Consider the following 27,035-nt stretch of genomic DNA (forward strand, 5'->3'; position numbering starts at 1 on the left):
ACAAAGTACTGACTAAAGGGTATGAATACTTATGTAAATCTGATATTTCCGTTTTTTTATTCATATAAATGAGCAAATATTTCAAAATACAGTATTTGCTTTGTCATTATGCGGTATTGTGTGTAGATTTGATCAATTTTAGCATAAGGCTGTAACATTGACACCCCTAAAGATTCTAGCAGACAATGACTACTTCAAGCTTGTGACTCTACACATTTGTTGGATGCATTTGCAGTTTGTTTTGGTTGTATTTCAGATTATTTTGTGCCCAATGGAAATTAATGGTAAATAATGTATTGTCATTTTGGAGTCACATTTTTTGTAAATAAGAATATTATCAGTTTCTGAACACTTCTACAGTCGTGGCCAAAAGTTTTGAGAATTACACAAATATTAATTTTCACAAAGTCTGCTGCCTCAGTTTGTATGATGGCAATTTGCATATACTCCAGAATGTTATGAAGAGTGATCAGATGAATTGCAATTAATTGCAAAGTCCCTCTTTGCCATGCAAATGAACTGAATCCCCAAAAACATTTCCACTGCATATTAGCCCTGCCACAAAAGGACCAGCTGACATAATGTCAGTGATTATCTCGTTAACACAGGTGTGAGTGTTGACGAGGACAAGGCTGGAGATCACTCTGTCATGCTGATTGAGTTCGAATAACAGACTGGAAGCTTCGAAAGGAGGGTGGTGCTTGGAATCATTGTTCTTCCTCTGTCACCCATGGTTACCTGCAAGGAAACACGTGCCGCCATCATTGCTTTGCACAAAAGGGCTTCACAGGCAAGGATATTGCTGCCAGTAAGATTGCACCTAAATCAACCATTTATTGGATTATCAAGAACTTCAAAGAGAGCGGTACAATTGTTGTGAAGAAGGCTTCAGGGTGCCCAAGAAAGTCCAGCAAGCGCCAGGACCGTCTCCTAAAGTTGATTCAGCTGGGGGATTGGGGCAGCACCAGTATCAAATCAAATCAAATTTTATTTGTCACATACACATGGTTAGCAGATGTTAATGCGAGTGTAGCGAAATGCTTGTGCTTCTAGTTCCGACAATGCAGTAATAACCAACAAGTAATCTAACTAACAATTCCAAAACTACTGTCTTATACACAGTGTAAGGGGATAAAGAATATGTACATAAGGATATATGAATGAGTGAAGAGCAGCATAGGCAAGATACAGTAGCTGATATCGAGTACAGTATATACATATGAGATGAGTATGTAAACAAAGTGGCATAGTTAAAGTGGCTAGTGATACATGTATTACATAAGGATGCAGTCGATGATATAGAGTACAGTATATACGTATGCATATGAGATGAATAATGTAAGGTATGTAAACATTATATAAGGTAGCATTGTTTAAAGTGGCTAGTGATATATTTACATAATTTCCCATCAATTCCCATTATTAAAGTGGCTGGAGTTGTGTCAGTGTGTTGGCAGCAGCCACCTGTACTGACCTCGCCTTCTGGATGACAGCGGGGTGAACAGGCAGTGGCTCGGGTGGTTGATGTCCTTGATGATCTTTATGGCCTTCCTGTAACATCGGGTGGTGTAGGTGTCCTGGAGGGCAGGTAGTTTGCCCCCGGTGATGCGTTGTGCAGACCTCACTACCCTCTGGAGAGCCTTACGGTTGAGGGCGGAGCAGTTGCCGTACCAGGCGGTGATACAGCCCGCCAGGATGCTCTCGATTGTGCATCTGTAGAAGTTTGTGAGTGCTTTTGGTGACAAGCCGAATTTCTTCAGCCTCCTGAGGTTGAAGAGGCGCTGCTGCACCTTCTTCACGATGCTGTCTGTGTGAGTGGACCAATTCAGTTTGTCTGTGATGTGTATGCCGAGGAACTTAAAACTTGCTACCCTCTCCACTACTGTTCCATCGATGTGGATAGGGGGTGTTCCCTCTGCTGTTTCCTGAAGTCCACAATCATCTCCTTAGTTTTGTTGACGTTGAGTGTGAGGTTATTTTCCTGACACCACACTCCGAGGGCCCTCACCTCCTCCCTGTAGGCCGTCTCGTCGTTGTTGGTAATCAAGCCTACCACTGTTGTGTCGTCCGCAAACTTGATGATTGAGTTGGAGGCGTGCGTGGCCACGCAGTCGTGGGTGAACAGGGAGTACAGGAGAGGGCTCAGAACGCACCCTTGTGGGGCCCCAGTGTTGAGGATCAGCGGGGAGGAGATGTTGTTGCCTACCCTCACCACCTGGGGGCGGCCCGTCAGGAAGTCCAGTACCCAGTTGCACAGGGCGGGGTCGAGACCCAGGGTCTCGAGCTTGATGACGAGCTTGGAGGGTACTATGGTACTATGCCGAGGAACTTAAAACTTGCTACCCTCTCCACTACTGTTCCATCGATGTGGATAGGGGGGTGTACAGAGCTTGCTCAGGAATGGCAGCAGGCAGGTGTGAGTGCATCTGCACGCACAGTGAGGCAAAGACTTTTGGAGGATGGCCTGGTGTCAAGAAGGGAAGCAACGAAGCCACTTCTCTCCAGGAAAAACATCAGGGACAAACTGATATGCAGGGATTGGACTGATGAGGACTGGGATAAAGTCATTTTCTCTGATGAATCCCCTTTCCAATTGTTTGGGGCATCCGGAAAAAAGCTTGTCCGGAGAAGACAAGGTGAGCGCTACCATCAGTCCTGTGTCATGCAACAGTAAAGCATCCTAAGACCATTCATTTGTGGTGTTGCTTGTCAGCCAAGGGAGTGGGCTCACTCACAATTTTGCCAAAGAACACAGCCATGAATAAAGAATGGTACCAAAACATCCTCCGAGAGCAACTTCTCCCAACCATCCAGGAACAGTTTGGTGACGAACAATGCCTTTTCCAGCATGATAGAGTACCTTGCCATAAGGCAAAAGTGATAACTAAGTGGCTCGGGGAACAAAACATGGATATTTTGGGTCCATGGCCAGGAAACTCCCCAGACCTTAATCCCATTGAGAAGTTGTGGTCAATCCTCAAGAGGCGGTTGGACAAACAAAAACCCACAAATTCTGACAAACTCCAAGCATTAATTATGCAAGAATGGGCTGCCATCAGTGAGGATGTGGCCCAGAAGTTAATTGACAGCATGCCAGGGCAGATTGCAGAGGTCTTGAAAAAGAAGGGTCAACACTGCAAATATTGACTCTTTGCATCACCTTCATGTAATTGTAAATAAAAGCCTTTATTATGGGACTCCCAATCATTAGTATTGCAAATAAATTCATTAAAAATCCTACAATGTGATGTAACTGGATTTTCTTTCTCATTTTGTCTGTCATAGTTGAAGTGTACCTATGATGAAAATTACAGGCCTCTCTCATCTTTTTAAGTGGGAGAACTTGCACAATTGGTGGCTGACTAAATAATCTTTTGCCCCAGTGTACATTTTTTTCAAAAGGCACACATAGCCAACATATCAATGCATACACACAAACTATCTAGGTCAAAAAAAAATCTTATCTTATCTGTTATTTATCTGTTAAAAAAAAAACGTTCCATGCAATAATGGCTCTATATAATACTGTACACATTCTTGAATTTGTTCTGGCTTTGGGGACTGTGAAAAGACCCCAGGTGGCATGTCTGGTGGGGTAAGTGTGTGTGTGTCAGAGCTGTGTGTAAGTTGACTATGCAAACAATTTGATTTTCAACCTATTGTTTCTTATTAAAAGAAATGATGCAGTCAGTCTCCCCTCAACTCTTAGCCAAGAGAGACTGGAATGCACAGTTTTTATATCAGCCCTCTGATTACAATGAAGAGCTAGACGTGCCACTCTGTTCTGGGCCAGCTGCATCTTAACTAGGTCTTGCTTTGCAGCACTTGAACATATGACAGGACAATAATCAAGGTACAATTTTTTTTTAAATAGAGCCTGCAGGACTTGCTTTGTGTAGTTTCAAAAAAGCAGAGCATCTCTTTATTACGGACAGACTTCTCCCCGTCTTTACAACCATTGAATCTATATGTTTTGACTATGACAGTTTACAATCTAAGGTAACGCCATGTAATTTAGTCTCCTTAACTTGTTCAACAGCCACACCATTCATTACCAGATTGGTTTCAGTGACTTCATTAGCTGTGGTTGCTGATGCGTATAGTTAAGTCATCAGCATACATGGACACACATGGTTTGTTTAATGCCAATGGCAGGTCATTGGTAAAAATATAAATTAGTAGAGGGCCTAGAGAGCTGCCCTGCAGTACACCACACTTTACATGTTTGACATTAGAGAAGCTTCCATGAAAGAAAACCCTCTGAGTTCTATTAGATAGCTATGAATCCACAATCTTCTTATCAATTTATTTCAACCAGTCCATCAGTCATTTGTGTCAGTGCAGTACATGTCGAGTGCCCTTCTCTATAAGCATGCTGAAAGTCTGTTGTTACTTTGTTTACAGAGAAATCACATTTTATTTGGTCAAACACATTTTTTTCCAACAGTTTGCTAAGAGCTGGCAGCAAGCTTATAGGTCTGCTGTTAGAACCAATAAAGGCCGCTTTACCATTCTTTGGGTAGCGGAATTACTTTGGCTTCCCTCCAGGCCAGAGGACAAAGACTTTCCTCTATTCTCAGATAAAAGATATGACAGATAGGAGTGGCTATAGAGTCAGCTACCATCCTCAGTATCTTTCCATCTAAGTTGTTAATGCCAGGAGGTTTGTCAATATTGATAAATAACAATAATTTTTCCACATCTCCCGAACCAACTTTACAAAATTCAAACTTGCAATGCTTTTCTTTGATTATTTGTTATTTTATGCATGAATACGATGGCTCACTGTTCGTTGTTGGCATTCCCTGCCTAAGTTTGCCCACTTTGCCAATAATTTAAATAATTGGCAACATCAAATGTTTTGTGATGAAGAAGCCATCTGATTCGATGAAAGTTGGAGTTCAATTTGTCTTTCTGACCATAATTTCATTTAAAGTACTCAATATTTTTCCCATCATTCTTTATATCATTGATATTGGCTTCATAATACAGTTTTGGCTTATTTTTGTTGAGTTTAGTCACACCATTTCTCAATTTTGCAGTAAGTTAGCCAGTCAGATGTGCAGCCAGACTTAGCCACTCCTTTTGTCCCATCTCTTTCAACCATACAGTTTTTAAATTCCTCATCAATCCATGGAGCCTTAAGTTCTAACAGGTGCATGTTTAGTCATTCAAAATCATGTCAACCCCTATTATTTCCATGTAATTTATGTGACTTGTTAAGACAAATTTTACTCCTGAACTAATTTAGGCTTGCTTAAACAAAGGGGCTGAATACCAATGCAACGACTATGTTTTAGTTATCAAATTTATTATTTATCTTAAAAATAAAAAACTATTCTTCCACTTTGACAAAGTATTTCGTGTAGATTATTGGAAAAAAAGACAATTAAATCAATTTTAATCCCACATTGTAACACATTTTTTTAAAGAAATCCAAAGGAGGTGTAGACTTTTGCCACTTCTTTCCCTGCCATTTAGGATACCATAATTAGCACATTAAATCCCAGCCAATCCAGACTAATCTTGTTGGGATTCAAGTGCCCTCAGTCCCTCAGCTCAGGGACCTTAAACCAAGGCAGGATAGAGGGATGACTAAGAAAGGAGAGCTAGACATTGTGAGGTTTTTTTCCCCCAAACTTTGTTTACACAAACAGCACTCTGTTTACATATTACGTTTTCTCCTCCACTGAGCTCGCCGCGAGGTGCGTTCCTCCCCGTTGATGGATGAGCTGCGCTTGGCGAGGACGAGCCGCTCGCTGTGGAGCAGCGTGTTACCGTGACACGCCACAGAGAGCCGTCACTCACCCCTCTGTCCTGCACACAAGTGTGTACATGGAAAGGGATCACTGCAACTTACATTTACACATACCTGTTGGAACGAGATTGAGAAGCGAAAAATGAATATTATAATGCAAACAGTAAATAGATTTCAACAATCAGTCATTAGATTTACTGTAATGAGCTTTCCTTTTGACGTTATTAAGATGTTTGCCCTGAAGCACAGTAAACACTGTCCCTGTGTGTTTTACCTGCTGCCTCCAGTGACAGTGTTAACTTAGCGGGATCAGAGTAGTGCGCTTACTTACTCTGTTAGGCCCCCTCTGAGTACTGAGTCAACAACAAGATGCAGTTCACAGGACCAGGGGGAGTACTTTACAACTCAGTGTGGGGTGAAAACACACACACACACTCAGGGTCTCACACTCACAGTCATCTGTGTTCTTGATATGTTATCGTGTTAGAGGGACCTTGTCTATACCATCTTTCTCCATTCACTTGTGTTCCTCTATATGGATCTGATTTTTATTACATCCTTTAACTTGATCATTTTGGCAAGTTCAGGTGACTGTATTAATTGTATCACTTTGTTGTGAAGTCATCTCTATTCTGTTTCCTTTCTTAATTTGACCAATGTGTTTGTTTAATTAGTTGTTTATATTCCAGTATTGGCCTGAGAGAGAGAATCACATTATGCTCAATCTCCCTTCCTCTCTCCTTTTCTTTTCTTCCCTAGTCTCCATCCCATGGTGGTGTCAGTGGCGGGTGGTCTCTGTCGGAGCTGGACATTCTTCTCCTGGTGGGCACGGCTGGCCACACCCTCAGCCTGTCGGCCAGCAGCTTCGTGGAGGAGGAGCACCAGGTCTGGTACTTCCTGCTTAACACCCTCTGCCTGGTCGTCTTCCAAGACGTCTGTCGCAAGTACTTCCGGGAGCGCCGTGCCAACTTTGGGAGCTTGGAGGACGAAGACTACATCCTCCCCTCCAATGAGGGGGACGCGGTTGCCTCACCGTTAGCTGATTTGGGGGTGATGGATGCAGGTTCGGAGAAGTGGCTGGCCCTGGCTACCCCACCGCTCACCCTGGCGTGTTGTCGTCTGCTGCGCTCGCTCAACCAGACTGGGGTGCAGTGGGCTCACCTGCCTGACCTGGGACACTGGCTCAACAGGTGGGTGTGCTGAAGTTTGATACTTGTTGTGTTGTGTGTTACTTCACTCAGGATGAATGTTGCCATAAGCAGAGCTCCATACACTACTATATACTGTAGTGCAAGTTGAATATATTAAATTTTCTTCATTTGCAGCAGCCTTTTTTAGTTAGCTTTTTGCCTGTTCATATCTTTTGCCCAATTAATAAAAATTCTGGGTACACACGCCAAACATTTTGCACCCCACTGCTTTGTAGGCCATCGGCATTGATTCCCCCACCCCCACCCCGGGCCTCTTTTCCAGCATTCATTTTGTTTTCACGCTGCATTGTTACTGAATGTCAACTTTACTACTGAGTGTTGCACACAGCACTAGAGAGCCTCATTAGCTTGTGAAGGACCCAAGTCGGAGTACCTGTTCTAGAGGGCTGACTCACAGGCAGTACTAAGGTTGTCGCCCCAGAGTTGGTTGACTGTTGTATACTGAATCAAAATATTAACGCAACATGAAAAGTTTTGGTCCCATGTTTCATGAGCTGAAATTCAAGGGCCCAGAAATGTTCCATACGCACAAAAAGCTATTTATCTCTAATTTTGTGGACACATTTTTTTACATCCCTGTTACTGAGCATTTCCCCTTTGCCAAGCTAATCCATCCACCTGACAGGTGTGGCTTATCAAGAAGCTGATATGCATGATCATTTTTGGCAGTATGTCCAACCGGCTTCACAACCGCAGACGTGTAACCATGCCAGCCCAGGACCTCCACATCAGGCTTCTTCACCTGCGGGATCGTCTGATACCAGCAACCCGGACAGCTTATGAAACTGAGGAGTATTGCTGCCTGTAATAAAGCCCTTTTGTCGGGAAAAATGTATTCTGATTGGCCGGGCCTGGCTCCCCAGTGGGTGGGCCTATGCCATCCAAGGCCCACCCACGGCTCCACTCCTGCCCTGTCATGTGATATCCATAGATTAGGGCCTAATTTATTTATTTCAATGGGCTGATTTCCTTATATGAACTGTGACTCAGTAAAATCGTTGCATGCGTTTATATTTATGATCAGTATACAAAAGGAACTGCTCATGGTATTGTTCCATAAAACTCAACCTTGTCTTAGCCCACCTTGAGACAGCTCCTTATCTCCTCCTTGTTTCCAACATGATTTCTCTCCATTCTGTTGACCTATGGTCATTTTCATCTGGTTGTCTTTGCTGCATCTTACTCACTCAGGAATCAGGTTAACTTGCCTCATTGTCTAGCCATGTATTGTATCCACTCAGTCATTCTTCCTCCTTGGAGCTCCCTCAAGGCTGCAGTACCACCACACAGGCAGATGGCTTTTTATTTATGTATTTTTATTGAACCTTTAAATTCTTATTTTAATTGAAAACAATTGGGCATTTGGCCAGTAACCAAAAAGGTTGCGAGATCGAATCCCCGAGATGACAAGGTAAAAATCTATCTTTCTGCCCCTGAACAAGCCACTGTTTCTAGGCCGTCATTATAAATAAGAATTTGTTCTTAACTGACTTGCCTAGTTAAATAAATTGAAAACAATCACAGTAATAGTCAGTAGCCAGTCAGACATAGTCAGTAGCTTCTTAACAAATGTGATTGTTTTCAATTAAAATGGTCAACAATAAACAAAAATAGCTTCTTAACAACAGTGTTCATTTTTTCTGCTATTTATGTCTAGTTTATTGTCCTTGGTGTGGACAGCCCTTTTAGTCACATAATAGTCATTTTGAATTCCTTGGTGTGGATGGCCCTTTAGTCACATAATAGTCAGTGCATTGTTTTGTCAGGCAGGCCAAAACTCAATCCCACCAAAACAGGCTGAAACTTCAGGTGGTCTTTTCAAACAGCTCTTGCACTAAAAGGCATTATCGTAATTTTCAAAATTCATTTTATTCCAACCTCATAGTGTGGAAATGTATACAAAACATAGGAAAATCACATTTTTGACTGCACTGTGCCTTTAAACAGCTACAACATAGTGAAGTTTTAGCTTGCCAGAAAACTTAGGAGATCATTACCAAGCTTCTTTGTAGTGTTGCCCTGGTAAAGCAGTCCTTAGGGCTCTTAAGACATAAGGTGATCATACTGTACATGGATATGACAAGTCATATAATGCAGTATGGCATCATCATAATGCCTTATACTCATGGTCTCTGAGTAAGGTGTTAGGAATGTTTCAATAAAATGGTGACATTCAAAAGTGTGGCTCTAAAAAAGTGGGTGAGCTTCTGAACATACAGAGAACTCGGTGAACCCCCCCAGTACCATGGCAAAGGATCTAGGCTAGTGAATGAAAGAACATTCCTTGTTTAGACCAAGAGAAAATGCATAGAGTGTTATCCATTAGAGCCTGCTACCTTACCTTATTATTTCTGCAGCACCATAATGGGAGCTAGTTTCCTCACATCAAGGTTATAAATAAAAGTGGAGTAACTCCCATAGGAGCTAAAAGAAATGAGTCATATCCTTGTCTGTCTCTGCAGGTAGCATTAGGCTGTTCCTTTCTATTGTATGTTGAAAGCCTCTCTTCGGCTGCCCTGTAATTCTAAAGTGAAGAAAGCTCAAGGCAGATTTTAGGGCCAAGATAACAAGCCTAGATAGCCTCTGAATCCGAACCCAAATCAGATTATCAGTGGCCTGCCGTACATTCGGATTCACTCAACGATGTACAAAAAAACCTTGTGTGGCAGAAAGTTTGCGGAACCTTCAGCGAACCCGTTGTTCTCATTTTGAACCCAAGGTTTTTCTGTCCATTAGCATTCTCACGGCTCCACAAGTAACAAGATGAATGCCTTGTGCTGGGGGCACTAGGTTCAGAGTATTGTGGATTTAGAATTAGCTGACCTTTTTCCTGTCTGCCGTTGCCCCCTTTTCCTATATTCCCCCTGCTCTATGATGTGTGGTTAATGAGCTCCGGCATCGTTCCTCCTTCAAGGTGCCTGTCTGTTCCCCTTACCCAACCCAACCCCCTGCCCTGATACCAGGGCTATACTGTCCTTCTGGCATATCTAGGCTGCATCTCAATAGTTGATTGTGGCTTCCTCTTCCTTTTCTCCTCTCTTTCAAATGCATTGATATGAATGCAAAGAAGGGTAGATGAAAGCACAAAAGTAGATGCTTTTGTTATCACCAGTCCAGTTATTTCTCATCAGGGTAGATAATGTGGAGGAAAGGAGACAAAGCAAGTTCCTTCAAGTTATTGTACTCTCTTACTCTATTGCTTCCCTGATATGTTCTCTTTGGTCCTTGAGATGTTCTCTTTGGTCCTTGAGATGTTCTCTTTGCTCCCTGAGATGTTCTCTTTGGTCCCTGAGATGTTCTCTTTGGTCCCTGAGATGTTCTCTTTGGTCCCTGAGATGTTCTCTTTGGTCCCTGTGGTGTTCTCTTTGGTGCCTGAGATGTTCTCTTTGGTCCCTGAGATGTTCTCTTTGGTCCCTGAGATGTTCTCTTTGGTCCCTGAGATGTTCTCTTTGGTCCCTGAGATGTTCTCTTTGGTCCTTGAGATGTTCTCTTTGGTCCTTGAGATGTTCTCTTTGGTCCTTGAGATGTTCTCTTTGGTCCCTGTGAATAAGGACAAAAATCAAACACCCCAAAGCCTAACCTAATCCTAGCTCCTAACCCTAAAACAAACCCTACCTCCTCACCATAAACCTAATACTAACCTTAACACTAATTCTAAACCTAAACCCTCTAGATATAGCATTTGGCCTTGTGGGGGGACTAACAAAATGTCTCCAGTTGGTCCATTTTTTGTATGTTTACTATTCTTATGGGGACTTCTGGTCCCCACAAGTATAGTTAAACATGTTCACACACCTCCACCCAGACAAATCCAGCTCATGCGCTCCGTCAGCAGCAGATTTGAATTTAGAATGGAAAATGAATCACATCGATTCATTCCTCTAATCAAACCGAATCGCACCGAATTGTTTCAAACTAAAATGTATCATTCCTGTATTGTATTAGAGCCCATATATCTAGATACGTATAGAATCATCTTGAAAAGGAAAATTTGCACGTCCCTAGTAAATGTGTCATTCTTAATACCCCCTCCAATTTTACAATGTATGACTGGTGTGAGTCCAAGGAAATAACCGAGAATGGCACTAAACTCCACAAGAAATATCTTAATGCATACAATATAGCTTCTACCCCCAAGCCATAAGACTGATGGAACAATTAATCAAATGGCCACCGTACTATTACATTGACCCCCCCCCATTTGTTTTGTACACTGCTGCTACTCACTGTTTTATTATCTATGCATAGTCACTTCACCCCTACCTATATGTACACATTACCTCTAACATGTACCTTCGCACTCTGACTCGGTACTGGTACCCCCTTGTATATAGCCTCGTTATGTTATTGTGTTACTTTTTATTATTTTTTACTTTAGTTTATATGGTAAATATTTTCTTAACTCTTCTGGAACTGCACTGTTGGTTAAGGGCTTGTAAGTAAACATTTAATGGTAAGCCCTACACTTGTTGTATTCGGCGCATGTGACAAATACATTTTGATTTGATTGTTTTCATTTTTGAATGTTCATCGGAACAAAGTCAAATGAATTTTTTAAAACAGATGTGTAACAAATTAATTGTGAAATGAGTGCAGTTTGAAGTGGTTTAAATGTATATCTGTTCTGTCTCTATAGCTTCGAACACAAGATGGTGCTATCCTTGTTCGCCGCCTTGTCATTGGCTCTGATCTACTTCCTGGTCCAGCGGAGATGTTCCTGGGTGTCCAAGATTGCCCTGGCCCTTGGCCTTCTGGGTGTATACAGCTACCGGGCGGCGGTGGGCAACGTTGTGTTTCCGTGGCAACATGGTGGTGGAAACATGTCCAAGTAAGTTTTCGCCGACGGGGTGTACAAAACATTATGAACACCTGTTCTTTCCAGGTGAAAGCTATGATCCCTTATTGATGTCACTTGTTAAATCCACTTCAATCAGTGTAGATGAAGGGGAGGAGATGGGTTAAAGAAGGATTTTTAATCCTTGAGACATGTATGTGTGACATTGAGGGTGAATGGGCAAAACAAAAGATTTAAGTGCCTTTAAACGGAGAATGGAAGTAGGTGTCTAAAATAAAAATGCTGTGTTGTATTTGCCTGTTTTTTGAGCCATTTGATATGTGATCACATCATGGCTCGTTAATGAAGGCTATACCTTAAGGCCTACATCAGCATAAAGTACACAGCAAGGCCACAGAGGAAGAAAGACGAGGGTGAAAAAACAACCTTTCAATCATTTGTAGCCAAGTAACCCAAGGGGAAAACTGCTTTGAAACCCCTTATTGCTGTCTGATTAGAGATCATTGTTCTCATGTCCTTAGCCTGGCCCTTTCTGTATCAAGGTGATTAATGGTCCAATCAGAGAGGCTGATCGCTTTGTTTACCCCCGTGCTTTTGATTTCTAATGACCAAATGTGGAGCTCCTTTGCTCTGCCACTTGGCTCAATCCCTCCCTATCACCAGCCAGCTAATCAACCCTTAGTACCCAGCCAGCTGCATCTTGTCCACAGCCCCGTTGACTGTGAGAGCATAATAATGAGTGTTCAGGTGCTGCTGCCCAGTTATCCTACCCCCCTTCCTCGTCTCTTACTAGACATGTTCCCTCCCCCCTCCACGCTCTACTTGACATTGTCTCTACTCCCACCTAACCTCTCACCCCTACCCACCCTTACCCCTCGTTGCACAGTACCAGGCGCACACCAACACTCCATATAATTGACAACGCCGCCGTGTCAAGTCGCCGAGTCATTAATCACCGCGGGAAGGTGTTTATGCTGGCGCCGCGGCAACCTCCTGGCATTTCCATTAAGTTGTGTCTACAACAGTGGTGGCCCCGGCTCAGTCACTCGCTGCCAGGCTAATCTGGTAGCATGCGACCCCTTCATCCCTTTGTGGCTTATCACACTGACCTAAATAGCAGAACGAGGGTCTCCCACACTGTCTTGTTATGATAGTTCAGGCTGAATTGTTTTTGGTGTTTCGTAGGTCAAAGTCTAAAGGACAATCAATTGGGCTTGACTGACAGCAACAAAAAAATAACATTTCGATTTTTGGGGGGTATGGTTCTTGGTATAGCTCTCTAGGCAGTATTGTTTTTCTCTCCCAATGACGACATAATTATCCTTGTCATTTCCTTAACTTTAAAATCATGGAGAATCACCTGTGACATTTTATGGTCTTCACTGTAAGTAGTTGGTTGGTACAGATGTCGGATCTTAACTTGATCACTCTTGTCACAGAGAATTTTCCTGCTGCATCAGCAAATTCAAATGTGCCTTGTCAGTCCCTGAAAAGTAGCAGTTTTCTTTCTCTCATTGCAGGAGCAGTCGAGTCATTGGGATCAGGGCAAATGTTCTCTCGCTCCAATTCTAGTCTGAGGCCCTGTTACTTCAGCATTCAGATGTACAAAAATGTATCTGAAATGAGGCCATCCACATCAACAACTGTTGTTTTATATAGCTTAATAACATAAGATAGATATCAGTCTCCACTAGGCTACGACGTGCAAGTGTCAAGTGTAGGCTAAGGTCAAAATTTAGTTAAATTGTTTGGGCTGCTGCCTTCAGTGTGCACATATAGGCCTGCCTTGTTGCCGTTGGTTCGATTCTGGCCTACACCCTTCTGGCACAAAGAACTCAATCCCCTCGATTGACTTGATATATTTACTCTTTTCAAATATGGACAATCCAGGGATATTTTACCTCTGATTTTAATAAGAAATTACCATACCAGACACTTTGGATAACATAAGTAGTAAACTAATAAAATAATAAGTCAGCAGGGTAGGCTACACCAACATTAGTTTCCATTCATACAAATTATCGGGTAAATTGCCATATTAGATTTATTGTGGTAAACAATGAAAAATAATTGTATTTCTATTGTCTATTGGAATGCTTGTCAAATTGATAAATCGCCAGTTTGAAAAAGTGTGTTAAAAAAAAGGACTAAGTTGAAAAAGGACTAAGTTGTTCTGATTACAATACCAACCAGAGGGTGAACTTACAGTTGAAGTTTACAAACACCTTAGCCAAATACATTTTAACTTAATTTTTCACAATTCCTGACATTTAATCCTAGTAAAAATACCCTGTCTAGGATACCCAGGTACCCAGTTAGGATCACCACTTTATTTTAAGAATGTGAAATATCAGAATAATTAGTAGAGAGAATGATTTATTTCAGCTTTTATTTCTTTCATCACATTCCCAGTGGGTCAGAAGTTTACAAACACTCAATTAGTATTTGGTAGCATTGCCTTTAAATTGTTTAACTTGGGTCAAATGTTTTGGATAGCCTTCCACATGCTTCCCACAATAAGTTGGGTGAATTTTGGCCCATTCCTCCTGACAGAACTGGTGTAACTGAGTCAGGTTTGTAGGCCTCCTTGCTCGCACACGCCTTTTCAGTTCTGCCCACAAATGTTCTATAGGATTGAGGTCAGGGCTTTGTGATGGCCACTCCAATACCTTGACTTTGTTGTCCTTAAGCCATTTTGCCACAACTTCGGAAGTATGCTTGGGGTCATTGTCCATTTGGAAGACGCATTTGCGACCAAGCTTTAACTTCCTGATTGATGTCGTGAGATGTTGCTTTAATATATGCACATAATTTTGTTTCCTCATGATGCCATCTATTTTGTGAAGTGCACCAGTCCCTCCTGCAGCAAAGCACCCCCACAACATGATACTGCCACCCCCATGCTTCACGGTTGGGATGGTGTTCTTCGGCTTGCAAGCCTCCCCCTTTTTCCTCCAAACATAACAATGGTCATTATGGCCAAATAGTTATATTTTTGTTTCATCACAACAGAGGACATTTCTCCAAAAAGTACAATCTTTGTCCCCATGTGTAGTTGCAAACCGTAGTTTGGCTTTTTTATGGCTGTTTTGGAGCAGTGGCTTCTTCCTTGCTGAGTGGCCTTTCAGATTATGTCGATATAGGACTTGTTTTACTGTGGATATAGATACTTTTGTACCTGTTTCCTCCAGCATCTTCACAAGGTCCTTTGCTGTTGTTCTGGGATTGATTTGCACTTTTCACACCAAAGTACGTTCATCTCTAGGAAACAGAACGTGTCTCCTTCCTGAGTGGTAACGGCTGCATGGTCCCATGGTGTTTTTACTTGCGTACTATTGTTTGTACATATGAACGTGTTACCTTCAGGCGTTTGGAAATTGCTCCCAAGGATGAACCAGACTTATGGTTAAAAAAAAATTCTGGGGTCTTGGCTTCTTTAGATTCCCATGATGTCAAGCAAAGAGGCACTGAGTTTGAAGGTAGGCCTTGAAATACATCCACAGGTACACCTCCAATTGACTCAAATTATGTCAATTAAGCTATCAGAAGCTTCTAAAGCCATGACATAATTTTCTGGAATTTTCCAAGCTGTTTAAAGGCACAGTCAACATAGTGTATGTAAACTTCTGACCCACTGGAATTGTGATACATTGAATTATACGTGAAGTAATCTGTTGGGAAAATTATTTGTCATTCACAAGTTAGATGTCCTAACCGACTTGCCAAAACTATAGTTTGTTAACAAGAAATTTGTGGAGTGGTTGAAAAACGAGTTTTAATGACTCCATAAGTGTATGTAAACTTCCGACTTCAACTGTATCTTGAAAGACTTTGGTTGCAAGCAGGACACAAGTAATACCAACATATTTTAGGGAGCCATAATGGGTTGACCAATAGTGGTTGCAATTGAGATCAGCTATGTGGGGGAATTTAGCCCGTGTCAATGGTTCAATGAGACATCAGCTGGTGATAATTTAGTGCCATTGATGGATGCAATAGGCCCATTGTTATTTGATTATATTCCAATACCCATTAGCCTATCTGTGTGTGTGTTTCCCTGTTTGTTTCCTTGGCTAAGTTGATGAGCTGGTTTGTGCCATCAGTTAATTGACAGATGTAGGCCTACTGTAGAACGATAAACTTTCCTCCAGGATTGATGCTTGTCCACGTTTTCTAAATAGTATTATTTGACAATATTGTTCTGGTCTTTGGTGTGGATTGAAAGCCTGTATTGTGTGGCTTTAATATTTAATTTCATAAAGGTGTCAAGATGTTTATGCAGCCTATCCAAAGACCATTTAGTTGAACTGAGACACTTTTCTTTCATGTTTAAATGATCATACTATTTCTTTTACGTCTTGAAAACATTGAAATAAATTCTGTTAACTTGTGGGCATAATATAGGCTCAGGCTGGTGACTAGATTGCCCAGAACTGGCTGCCAACCTCATGAGGCTTGGAGCCGGAGCACGCTGCTTAGACCTACTGCGCTACGACTAATACTGATGATACACCACAAGTATGTGGACACTCCTTCAAATTAGTGGATTTGTCTATTTCAAGCACACGCTTTGCTAACAGCTGTATAAAATCAAGCACACAGCCATGCAATCTCCAAAGACAGACATTGGTAGTAAAATGGCCCCAGGTCCACATACTTCTGATCATATAGTGTATGCTGATAGTTTTTCAATGTATTGTACATAGGCGCATCATTTTTTTATAATTTTATTTGAAGCCTTCCCCAAACTTTAAACACTCTGAATTAAATGCCTACACTTTTACCCATTGAGTTGTTTCTTTTTTAACCGTATAATCACATGGAATTAACCCTTTAACCACGTGGAATTAACCCTTTAACCAGGGGGAATTAATGCGTCAAAAGTAGACGTTCATCCATAAGTCAAAGGGCATTGCGCTGGATTCGAACACATGTCGGCTCTGGCATATCTGCTGTGGTCAGTGGCTGTGACCGCTTGACCACACAGACACTGAGGAAACCAATCATTTATTCTGCCAATTGCTTGCCTTGAACATATAATAAATCTGATCTAAAAAAAAAATATCTACCCCCTACAAATATATCTACCCCCTACAATTTATTATAATCCACACATACCTGGTTAAATAAAGGTGAAATAAATAAAAATAAAAAAACATAAGAATTCACAGAAGACACGCTGTAGCCTGCACCTAGCCTACATAAGGTACGGTGTGAATTGTACACAAATACCGCTTCCACCTGCCCCTTGGCGGCGATTCTAAATATTTCTTCAGATATTCATTCCTCCTGCTGCAGGATTATTGTCCTCCTGTGACGAAATGGGTCAAATTAAGATATGACATCTGTAGGGATCGAGTTAATGGCCATATTTATTTCTTCCTCTATTCCTCCTTCTCTTTCCTTTCTTCACATTTTTTCTTCTCCTCCTGCACATCAGGAAATGTTCCACCAAATTCTCCAATTGTAGAGTCGACTGTAAAAATGTTGGGGAAAATAGGGCCTTGGAATTGATGGGTCTCCCGCTGTTTCACGTTTCGATATCGTGCCGCCCGTCCTCAGCCTGATGAACGGCCATGATTTATGTGGCCCAGCAGAGGCTGCCGAGTCCCCCCCTCCCCACCAGATGGGGTCATCAATCAGACCATTTTTATTGTCATTCAAAAAAGGAAAATTGTCACCATGTAGCTCCGGTGCAAGGAAAGCCATTCTGGGAAATAATATGTACAAACTGTTAGATTGTTTAAGAGGCACTTTCAATCGTCCAGCTTTTTTGTAATAGTTTCACGTTTTTTTTGCTGTTTTTCATTCTGCTTGTTATTTATGTTTGGTTTTCCCATGTTGTTTTATGTTACAATTCACCTCACATCATTATAGCATTGGTAGGCCAGTATTAAAACCGTTGTGTGTTTGTTGTACCTCACTTAACATTTTTGTAATTTAGCGGTCGCTCTTGTCTAGAGCGACATGCAGTTAGTGCTTTCATCTTAAGATCGCTAGGTGAGACAACCACATATCACAGTCGTTGCATGCAAATATTTCCTCAATAAAGAAGTTATCAGCAAAGACAGTGCTAGTAGGAAAAGACAAGTGCAGGTTACCACATTGACTAATACTAGCTCAGCTAATCCTAAATGTAATCTAAATGTTTTGCTGGCTTCATCAGGTGTCACACAATACATTGCCTGGCCCCAGAATGCCCACATCTGAATGTGAAATGTGATTGGCTTTCAATGTAAATGTCATTTGTGACTTACTGACTGTCTTTGGATTGTAGAATACTCCAGTCACAGGCAAGACCATCCAGTCTTTGTGACAAGCAGTTATCTGCCCTGCTGTTAAGTCATCCCCTTGTTAAATGGCAACGTGAAATCATATCTCAGCCCAGTGCAGTTAATGTGAATTACAGGAGTGGCTTAAGGGCCGCCGATGTCTCTGTGATGAAATACATCTCCTAGAGACCCTGGGAGGCTACTGTGTTATCTGAACACACTTGACTTGTGTTACAGCACCATACTGAATAGAATTGTGTATTTTCTGGTCTATTTCCAACACCCCCAGAAAACACACACAAATGCAGTGAAGCACCAGAGTTGAAACATTGTAACCAGTGTAGAGGATGCTTTCATTGTTCCAAATAGCATTATTGCATAGTGACATTAGTAGTCTCTGAGATGTCATAGCGATTTGCTCCAGAACATCATCACTTCCCGGCGCTAATTCAGTTCCATTCTTCAGTTTTTCTTTCATATCCCATCTTTTATGTTGCCATTCCTGTGAGGAAATGTAAAGATTGAGAGATACTTGAACAAAGGTGACCCTCCTTCAAACCCAGGCTAATGTCATGTTTCTCATTATGCTAGAGAACCACCTTGGTCAGAGAGGGGCTGAGTACTGTAGCGATGGACGTTTCAATGAGAGATCAAGGTTGTAGCTTGATAGTTTGGACAATTTATTACAAGAACACTTGCTTCTAAGCCTAAGAGTTGCCACTAAACCTGAGTTAGTTTCCATAAATGACTCAAAATACATGTACTGCTGAGCACATGGAACCTACACACCACTTCATTCGAGGTGTCAAAAATGACTGAAATATCTTACAAGTTCTGTTGAGTGTATTCTGTCAAAGCGCTGTTAGTGTTTGTGGCTGTTTTCTAGTACCATCTCAATTGGTTCCTGCAGTGCTCAACACCTCCCCAAAGCGGCCCCTTTATTTGATCCTGATTAGATGTTTGTTGTGCTGACACTTCATTTGGGAACATTTATTCATTCAGATCCCTCATGAAGTTGCAAATTAATTCCAGGCTCTCATCAGAACCTCTTGAGTACACACATGCACACACACATGCGTGAACACGCACACACAAAGCATTCAAATACACACCTGAGGTGATTGCAGGTGTCATGGGTATGATAAGCAATGGCTCAGTCTCTCTCTCTCTCTCTCAGGACATTCCTGGATAAGAATGAAGCTATCATTGGGTCATACTCACATTCAGCCTATAGCCTTTCTACAATCCCCTGTTCTAAGCCTCCCTCTGTCACAACCATATAATTACCTCAGAATCAACTAGGACCATGTTCAAATGATGTATTTCTACATTCTCTCCAGTATTTGTTCGATTGTTCACTAAATTAGTTCAGATCATATTTTCATTTTGCGTGGCTATGACCTCTGTTGAAAACAAAGTCTAGAGGCCTTTGAGCACCCAGGATACTATTGTTTGTCAATGTCAGTTTCTCATGTTTTCCTCTTACCGCATGCTACTCATGAGCAAATAATGAATGCAGGTGTCTAGTTAAACTGTTAAACTCCCAAAAAGTGACACAAAATGATCATTACCCAATAAGCTTTGCAATCTGTCAGTGACATTAATGCTTGATCTCTTGGCAGGTGTCTGGGTTTTGAGACACGTCCTCTCTTTTTTTAAATTATTTTTGTATTTCACCTTTATTTAACCAGGTAGGCTAGTTGAGAACAAGTTCTCATTTGCAACTGCGACATGGCCAAGATAAAGCAAAGCAGTTCGACACAAACAACAACACAGAGTTGACTGATCCATTGTGCTCTACTCTCCAAGATGGCAGTTATGGCATTTTGATGACTGATATTGTCATCACATGGGATATTGTTCTCTATATCTATTGTAAGGCTGGTCAAGCTAGTGAGGATACACACCTTGTTTAATAACCAGTTATACTGGCAGGCAGACAGACTGACTTCAGTCCATGGTCTCCAGAAACCTTCAGAATCTTCCTCTTGTTTTTTGGTATGGACTTGGTCAGTTTATTCAAGTGTATTATTAGCATGGTTGTTCTGCCAGCATCTAAATACCAGGATTTCATTTCTGTGTGTGGTTTCCCCTGAGAGCATGTGCCTCCTCACTGCAGAGAGAGAGCGAGGGGGCTGGCATCATGTCGGCATTTTCTCGTTCTCTACCCATCTGTGCCACTCATACCAAATAACACACACTCGCCTCAGCATGGCATTTGTTTGTCATATTTCCAGCTCATTTCATTTGCTGATTGTGTTGCTCTGAGCGATATCATCTAACTCAAGCCCTCACACAGACGCCTGTGGAAAATCCCAACACAGATTTACATTTGAGTCATTTAGCAGACTTATCCATAGTGATTTACAGGAGCAAGTAGGGTTAAGTGCCTTGCTCAAGTGCACATCGACAGATTTGTTTTTGTGGATTCGAACCAGCAACCTGTCAAACCACGCACTCTTTGATTCCTCCGTATCCTCGCAGTTAAACAAGTTAGTCCCACAGCTATGCTTAGTATAAATCCGACAAGACAGGGATATCCAGCCATGCTTAGCATAAACCCGACAAGACAGGGATTTCCAGCCATGCTTCGCATAAATCTGACAAGACTGGGATTTCCAGTTGTGCTTAGCATAAATCTGGCAAGACTGGGATTTCCAGCCATGCTTAGCATAAATCCAACAAGAAAGAGGATTTCCAGTCATGCTTAGCATAAAAGCCAAGAAGGATTCTCTCCACATTTAATTGTGTGTGGATAAAAAATGTGAATAATATAAACGCGAGAGCTGTAGCTAGCACAACTCCAGGGTTAGAAGGAACTGCTTGCCATTCATCTGAGGGACGAGGGTTGCAATAAAAAAAAACTGAATTAATAATACATTGGCAACACCTGCTTGACTCCCTCTCCTAGTGAACTACACCCTTATTCCACTCCTATCACTCCAGGCTCCTTAAAACTCAAGGATGTTTGGTCCCTTTGGGGGACACGCTGTCAGTCTAGTCATATTTGACGAGAAGGCGGCCCTGTTTGTAAGGCTGATTAGTGTCTGGAAGATTGACGGTTTCTTCTTTCTATTTCCTTGTTGAATTTGTCTAAATTAATGGCGGTTGAGTGTTTAACTTTTATCGACACTTTGTTCATTTAGCAAGTGAGGTTCACCTGGTGACGGCTTTCCCAGCGGGCAAAAGAGGTTTAAATCACATCATAAAAGCTGTTTTGCTCTTGTCATTTCAACATGTTTTGCCCGCTAGTTAAGCGTGGTTTTATTGATAATGAGCTGTAACCTCATTCTCCTCTGCCTCTCCTTCCCTAGGTACAGTAGCTAGCAGTAACAACTGCTGCAGCACCAAAATCCATGGTATTTTTAGTTTGTTTAGGTTCATGTTTATTCACTAGCTGGTAGTTTGTCAGTGCTCATTTTCATATTCTTATCCATGCTTCTCTCTATCTCTCTCTCTCTCTTACACACCACACACACACACACACACACACACACACACACACACACACACACACACACACACACAAAGAGAGGCAGATATTGTACTAAGGTGTGAGGGGGTGTGGAGGGTGGGGGGTGGGCAGTCTGTTTGCTGTTTGGCAGACTGACTGTCTGCACTCTCTCCTAAGGCTTCTCACACTAAAAACTCCTGACTTCTGTTCACACAACCCTGTCTCCATGGTTACGTGCCAGGAGGCTACGTGTCGTCTCCTGTTGTCGTACCTTTTCCCAATGAGCGAAGACATAGAAAATGTTGTGCGTTCCATAAGAACAGGCACAGGAATCAGGATCATTCACCCGTATGGGTTTTAGTCAAAGCACATGTCCTTGTGTCTTCTGCTATGTCTAACACACATATGTATGTGTATCCACGTTAACTTGACTCAAAAGCCCGGGGAGCTGACTTTGTATTGATCTTTCTTTACTTAGTCTTTTTTTTACCAGGTTAGTGGTCTTTGTCTGAATTTCTGAAGTGAGAAACAGTGTAGTTCTCTCTGTCATAATAAGAGGGGCTTTGTGCGATGACTGTCTGTGTACTTACCACCATCATATCAGTTTCTAGATTGGCTTGCCCTTCAACTCCCCAACCTATCTAGAATCCAGATGTATTGTATCTTGTGTACAGGGAGCTTGCTCAGGTCTTAGTGTGAAAAAGCTACGGGCAAATAGCCATTGTCAAAACTTTAAAAAGTATGGAATTGTACGCTACAGTCTGATGAAGGTCTGGACTTCTTGAACTTCATGGATACAAGGTAGATACATACGGTATGAAAATAGGCTATGCCTAGCAAGATAGACCAAAAACATCGCAACTATAACAATACAAAAATTGACCATCAGCACTCACATGAACTATGAATCAGTCATCTCCTCACAAGAATTGCTGCAAACAAGAAAGGCTGAGGTGTTGAAAATGTATCCGTTAGCTTGGGGAAAAGTCTGGATTTTTATTATCTGAAGTGTGCAAGCTCACTTTGTAAGATCTCAACACATTGTTTTGGGTTAGTAAGTCAACATATCTTTTCCCACTACTGGGCCTCATTCTCCAGGTTTGAGCAGAGTATACTTAGCTCTACTCACCTCCCCTTTATGCTGTCAAATGGAGACTTGACCTTATCTATCCATGTTCTTTTCCTGTGGGCCCACGAGAGAGTAAAACACTCATAAATAAATAAACTTCTCACGTCTCTCCATTGAGATAACTGATGTCTAGTGAGGCACGAAATGGCTGCCTTCTTTACCGAGATGGGGCTGTTTTGTAAGGGGAACTGCAGATTTTTTTTAATCCATTATTTTACAAGGTAAGTTGACTGAGAACACGTTCTCATTTACAGCAACAACCTGGAGAATAGTTACAGGGGAGAGGAGGGGGATGAATGAGCCCATTTTAAACTGGGAATTATTAGGTGACCATGATGGTTTGAGGGCCAGATTGGGAATTTAGCCAGGACACCGCGGTTAACACCACCACAAGTGCCATGGGATCTTTAATTACCTCAGAGAGTCAGGACCCCCGTTTAACATCCCATCCGAAAGACGGCACCCTACACAGGGGAGTGTCCCCAATCACTACTGCTGCAGCACAGCAGAAAAATAACTGACAAAACATGTTACATCAACAAAGTAAGACAATAAAGTGAAACTACCGGTAATTAAAATCTGATCTGGACCTGGGGCTAGTAACAGGTTATTGGGCATTCAGATGGAGTGGCCAGCCCTTGGACACTTGAGTTCCTTGAACAATGTTTTAAACAGGCTAACCACTTCATCTCTTTTCTCCTCAGGGGGACCGTGGAGGCACGCTTTGTGTATGTCTTCGTCCTGGGCATCCTCTTCACGGGCTCCAAGGACCTGTTGCGGTCCCAGGTCATCACAGCCGATGCCAGGCTGAAGAGCAGGGGCTTATGGGAAATCTACAGGTAGGTAGACTACATGGCAAATAGCTTAGAGAATAGAGAGGCAAGTTTGAATCCTGTGTACATTGTTTTATTCAACCTTTATTGAACCATGCAAGTTAGCTTAGAACCACTTATTTGTCTTATTTACTCATTAAGCATAGTTATTGGACAATAAAGTAATCTTCTTATAGTGGTGTGGTTCTGTTGGTGGCCCTGTTGTTCCGAGCCCACAACCTGCCGGTGCTGTGCTGCTGTTTGCTGGTCCAGACTTTGATGGCCCAGTTCATCTGGAAGAAGCTCCACTACGACGCTGCACAGACCACCATCATGCACTACTGGTTTGGACAGGCCTTCTTCTACTTCCAGGTAAGGGACTGTTAGATGAGGGGGATCTGCACTCCCCCCAAAATATTTAAATGCATATCTTATTTTGAGTGCAAAGCAGACACAGCAGATGAAATCCTTTGCTAAATGAAGTTGTGAATGAGGTACAGTTGAAGTCAGAAGTTTACATACACCTTAGCCAAATACATTTAAACTCTGTTTTTCACAATTCCTGACGTTTAATCCTAGTAAAAATTCACTGTCTTAGGGCAGTTAGGATCACCACTTTATTTTAAAGTGAAATGTCGGAATAATAGTAGAGAGAGTAATTTATTTCAGCTTTTATTTACAGTGCCTTGCGAAAGTATTCGGCCCCCTTGAACTTTACAACCTTTTGCCACATTTCAGGCTTCAAACATAAAGATATAAAACTTAATTTTTTTGTGAAGAATCAACAACAAGTGGGACACAATCACGAAGTGGAACGACATTTATTGGATATTTCAAACTTTTGTAACAAATCAAAAACTGAAACATTGGGCGTGCAAAATTATTCAGCCCCTTTACTTTCAGTGCAGCAAACTCTCTCCAGAAGTTCAGTGAGGATCTCTGAATGATCCAATGTTGACCTAAATGACTAATGATGATAAATACAATCCACCTGTGTGTAATCAAGTCTCCGTATAAATGCACCTGCACTGTGATAGTCTCAGAGGTCCGTTAAAAGCGCAGAGAGCATCATGAAGAACAAGGAACACACCAGGCAGGTCTGAGATACTGTTGTGAAGAAGTTTAAAGCCGGATTTGAATACAAAAAGATTTCCCAAGCTTTAAACATCCCAAGGAGCACTGTGCAAGCGATAATATTGAAATGGAAGGAGTATCAGACCACTGCAAATCTACCAAGACCTGGCCGTCCCTCTAAACTTTCAGCTCATACAAGGAGAAGACTGATCAGAGATGCAGCCAAGAGGCCCATGATCACTCTGGATGAACTGCAGAGATCTACAGCTGAGGTGAGAGACTCTGTCCATAGGACAACAATCAGTCGTATATTGCACAAATCTGGCCTTTATGGAAGAGTGGCAAGAAGAAAGCCATTTCTTAAAGATATCCATAAAAAGTGTTGTTTAAAGTTTGCCACAAGCCACCTGGGAGACACACCAAACATGTGGAAGAAGGTGCTCTGGTCAGATGAAACCAAAATTGAACTTTTTGGCAACAATGCAAAACGTTATGTTTGGCGTAAAAGCAACACAGCCCATCACTCTGAACACACCATCCCCACTGTCAAACATGGTGGTGGCAGCATCATGGTTTGGGCCTGCTTTTCTTCAGCAGGGACAGGGAAGATGGTTAAAATTGACGGGAAGATGGATGGAGCCAAATACAGGACCATTCTGGAAGAAAACCTGATGGAGTCTGCAAAAGACCTGAGACTGGGACAGAGATTTGTCTTCCAACAAGACAATGATCCAAAACATAAAGCAAAATCTACAATGGAATGGTTCAAAAATAAACATATCCAGGTGTTAGAATGGCCAAGTCAAAGTCCAGACCTGAATCCAATCGAGAATCTGTGGAAAGAACTGAAAACTGCTGTTCACAAATGCTCACCTTCCAACCTCACTGAGCTCGAGCTGTTTTGCAAGGAGGAATGGGAAAAAATGTCAGTCTCTCGATGTGCAAAACTGATAGAGACATACCCCAAGCGACTTACAGCTGTAATCGCAGCAAAAGGTGGCGCTACAAAGTATTAACTTAAGGGGGCTGAATAATTTTGCACGCCCAATTTTTCAGTTTTTGATTTGTTAAAAAAGTTTGAAATATCCAATAAATGTCGTTCCACTTCATGATTGTGTCCCACTTGTTGTTGAATCTTCACAAAAAAATACAGTTTTATATCTTTATGTTTGAAGCCTGAAATGTGGCAAAAGGTCGCAAAGTTCAAGGGGGCCGAATACTTTCGCAAGGCACTGTATTTCATCACATTCCCAGTGTGTCAGAAGTTTACATCCACTCAATTAGTATTTGGTAGCATTGCCTTTAATTTGTTTAACTTGGGTCAAACATTTCGGATAGCCTTCCACAAGCTTCCCACAATAAGTTGGGTGAATGTTGTCCCGTTCCTCCTGACAGAGGTGGTGTAACTGAGTCAGGTTTGTAGGCTTCCTTGTTTGCACCCGCTTTTTCAGTTCTGCCCACAAATGTTCTATAGGATTGAGGTCAGAGATTTGTGATGGCCACTCCAATACCTTGACTTTATTGTCCTTAAGGCATTTTGCCACAACTTTGGAAGTATGCTTGGGGTCATTGTCCATTTGGAAGACCCATTTGCGACCAACTTCCTGACTGATGTCTTGAGATGTTGCTTTAATATATCCACATAATTTCCCTACCTCATGATGCCATCTATTTTGTGAAGTGCACTAGTCCCTCCTGCAGCAAAGCACCCCCACAACATGATGCTGCCACCCCCGTGCTTCACGGTTGGGATGGTGTTCTTCGGCTTGCAAGCCTCTTTTTCCTCCAAACATAACGATGGTCGTTATGGCCAAACAGTTCTATTTTTGTTTCATCATACCAGAGGACATTTCTCCAGAAAGTGTGATCTTTGTCCCCATGTGCAGTTGCAAACCATAGTCTGGCTTTTTTATGGCGGTTTTATAGCAGTGGCTTCTTCCTTGCTGAGCGACCTTTCAGGTTATGTCGATATAGGACTTTGGGATTGATTTGCACTATTTGCATCAAAGTACGTTAATCTCTAGGAGACTGAACGCGTCTCCTTCCTGAGTGGTATGATGGCTGCGTGGTCCCATGGTGTTTATACTGGCATACTATTGTTTGTACAGCTGAACGTGGTTCCTTCAGGAATTTGGAAATTGCTCCCAAGGATGAACCAGTCTTGTTGAGGTCTACGCCTGACCCACTGGAATTGTGATACACTGAATTATAAGTGAAATAATCTGTCTGTAAACAATTGTTGGAAAAGTTACTTGTCATGCACAAAGTAGATGTCCTAACTGACTTGCCAACTATAGTTTGTTATCAAGAAATTTGTGGAGTGGTTGAAAAACGAGTTGTAATGACTCCAACCTAAGTGTATGTAAACTTCCGACTTCAACTCTGTGTGTGTAGGTAGGTCACTTTTTCATGCAGGATAGAAGAGGTCTTCTAGATTTCCTCATGTCGTTCTGTTTCAGTGAACATAATCAAGTGTACAATTATATTTTGCTGTCACAATACCTAACATCCCGAGACACACACACACACA

General features: G+C 41.9%; 1 protein-coding gene across 5 annotated transcripts in view; it reads left to right on the forward strand.

Moving 5' to 3' along the window:
- The window catches only part of LOC112221074 (GPI ethanolamine phosphate transferase 2), a 120,047-nt gene that overhangs the window by 82,665 nt on the left and 10,347 nt on the right, over positions 1 to 27,035 (forward strand). For 4 of the 5 annotated variants that reach the window (XM_024383167.2, XM_024383166.2, XM_042303177.1 and 1 more), the window contains 4 exons: positions 6,518 to 6,948; positions 11,606 to 11,797; positions 23,324 to 23,458; positions 23,629 to 23,803. In XM_024383167.2, coding sequence (XP_024238935.1) covers positions 6,518 to 6,948; positions 11,606 to 11,797; positions 23,324 to 23,458; positions 23,629 to 23,803 — 933 coding nt within the window. Of the gene's footprint in view, positions 1 to 6,517; positions 6,949 to 11,605; positions 11,798 to 23,323; positions 23,459 to 23,628; positions 23,804 to 27,035 lie in introns of those variants that run through there. The other variant, XR_006079568.1, reaches the window with a different exon arrangement.

The sequence above is a fragment of the Oncorhynchus tshawytscha genome, linkage group LG21 (genome assembly GCF_018296145.1).
Source record: "Oncorhynchus tshawytscha isolate Ot180627B linkage group LG21, Otsh_v2.0, whole genome shotgun sequence".
In the NCBI taxonomy this organism is placed as follows: Eukaryota; Metazoa; Chordata; class Actinopteri; order Salmoniformes; family Salmonidae; genus Oncorhynchus; species Oncorhynchus tshawytscha.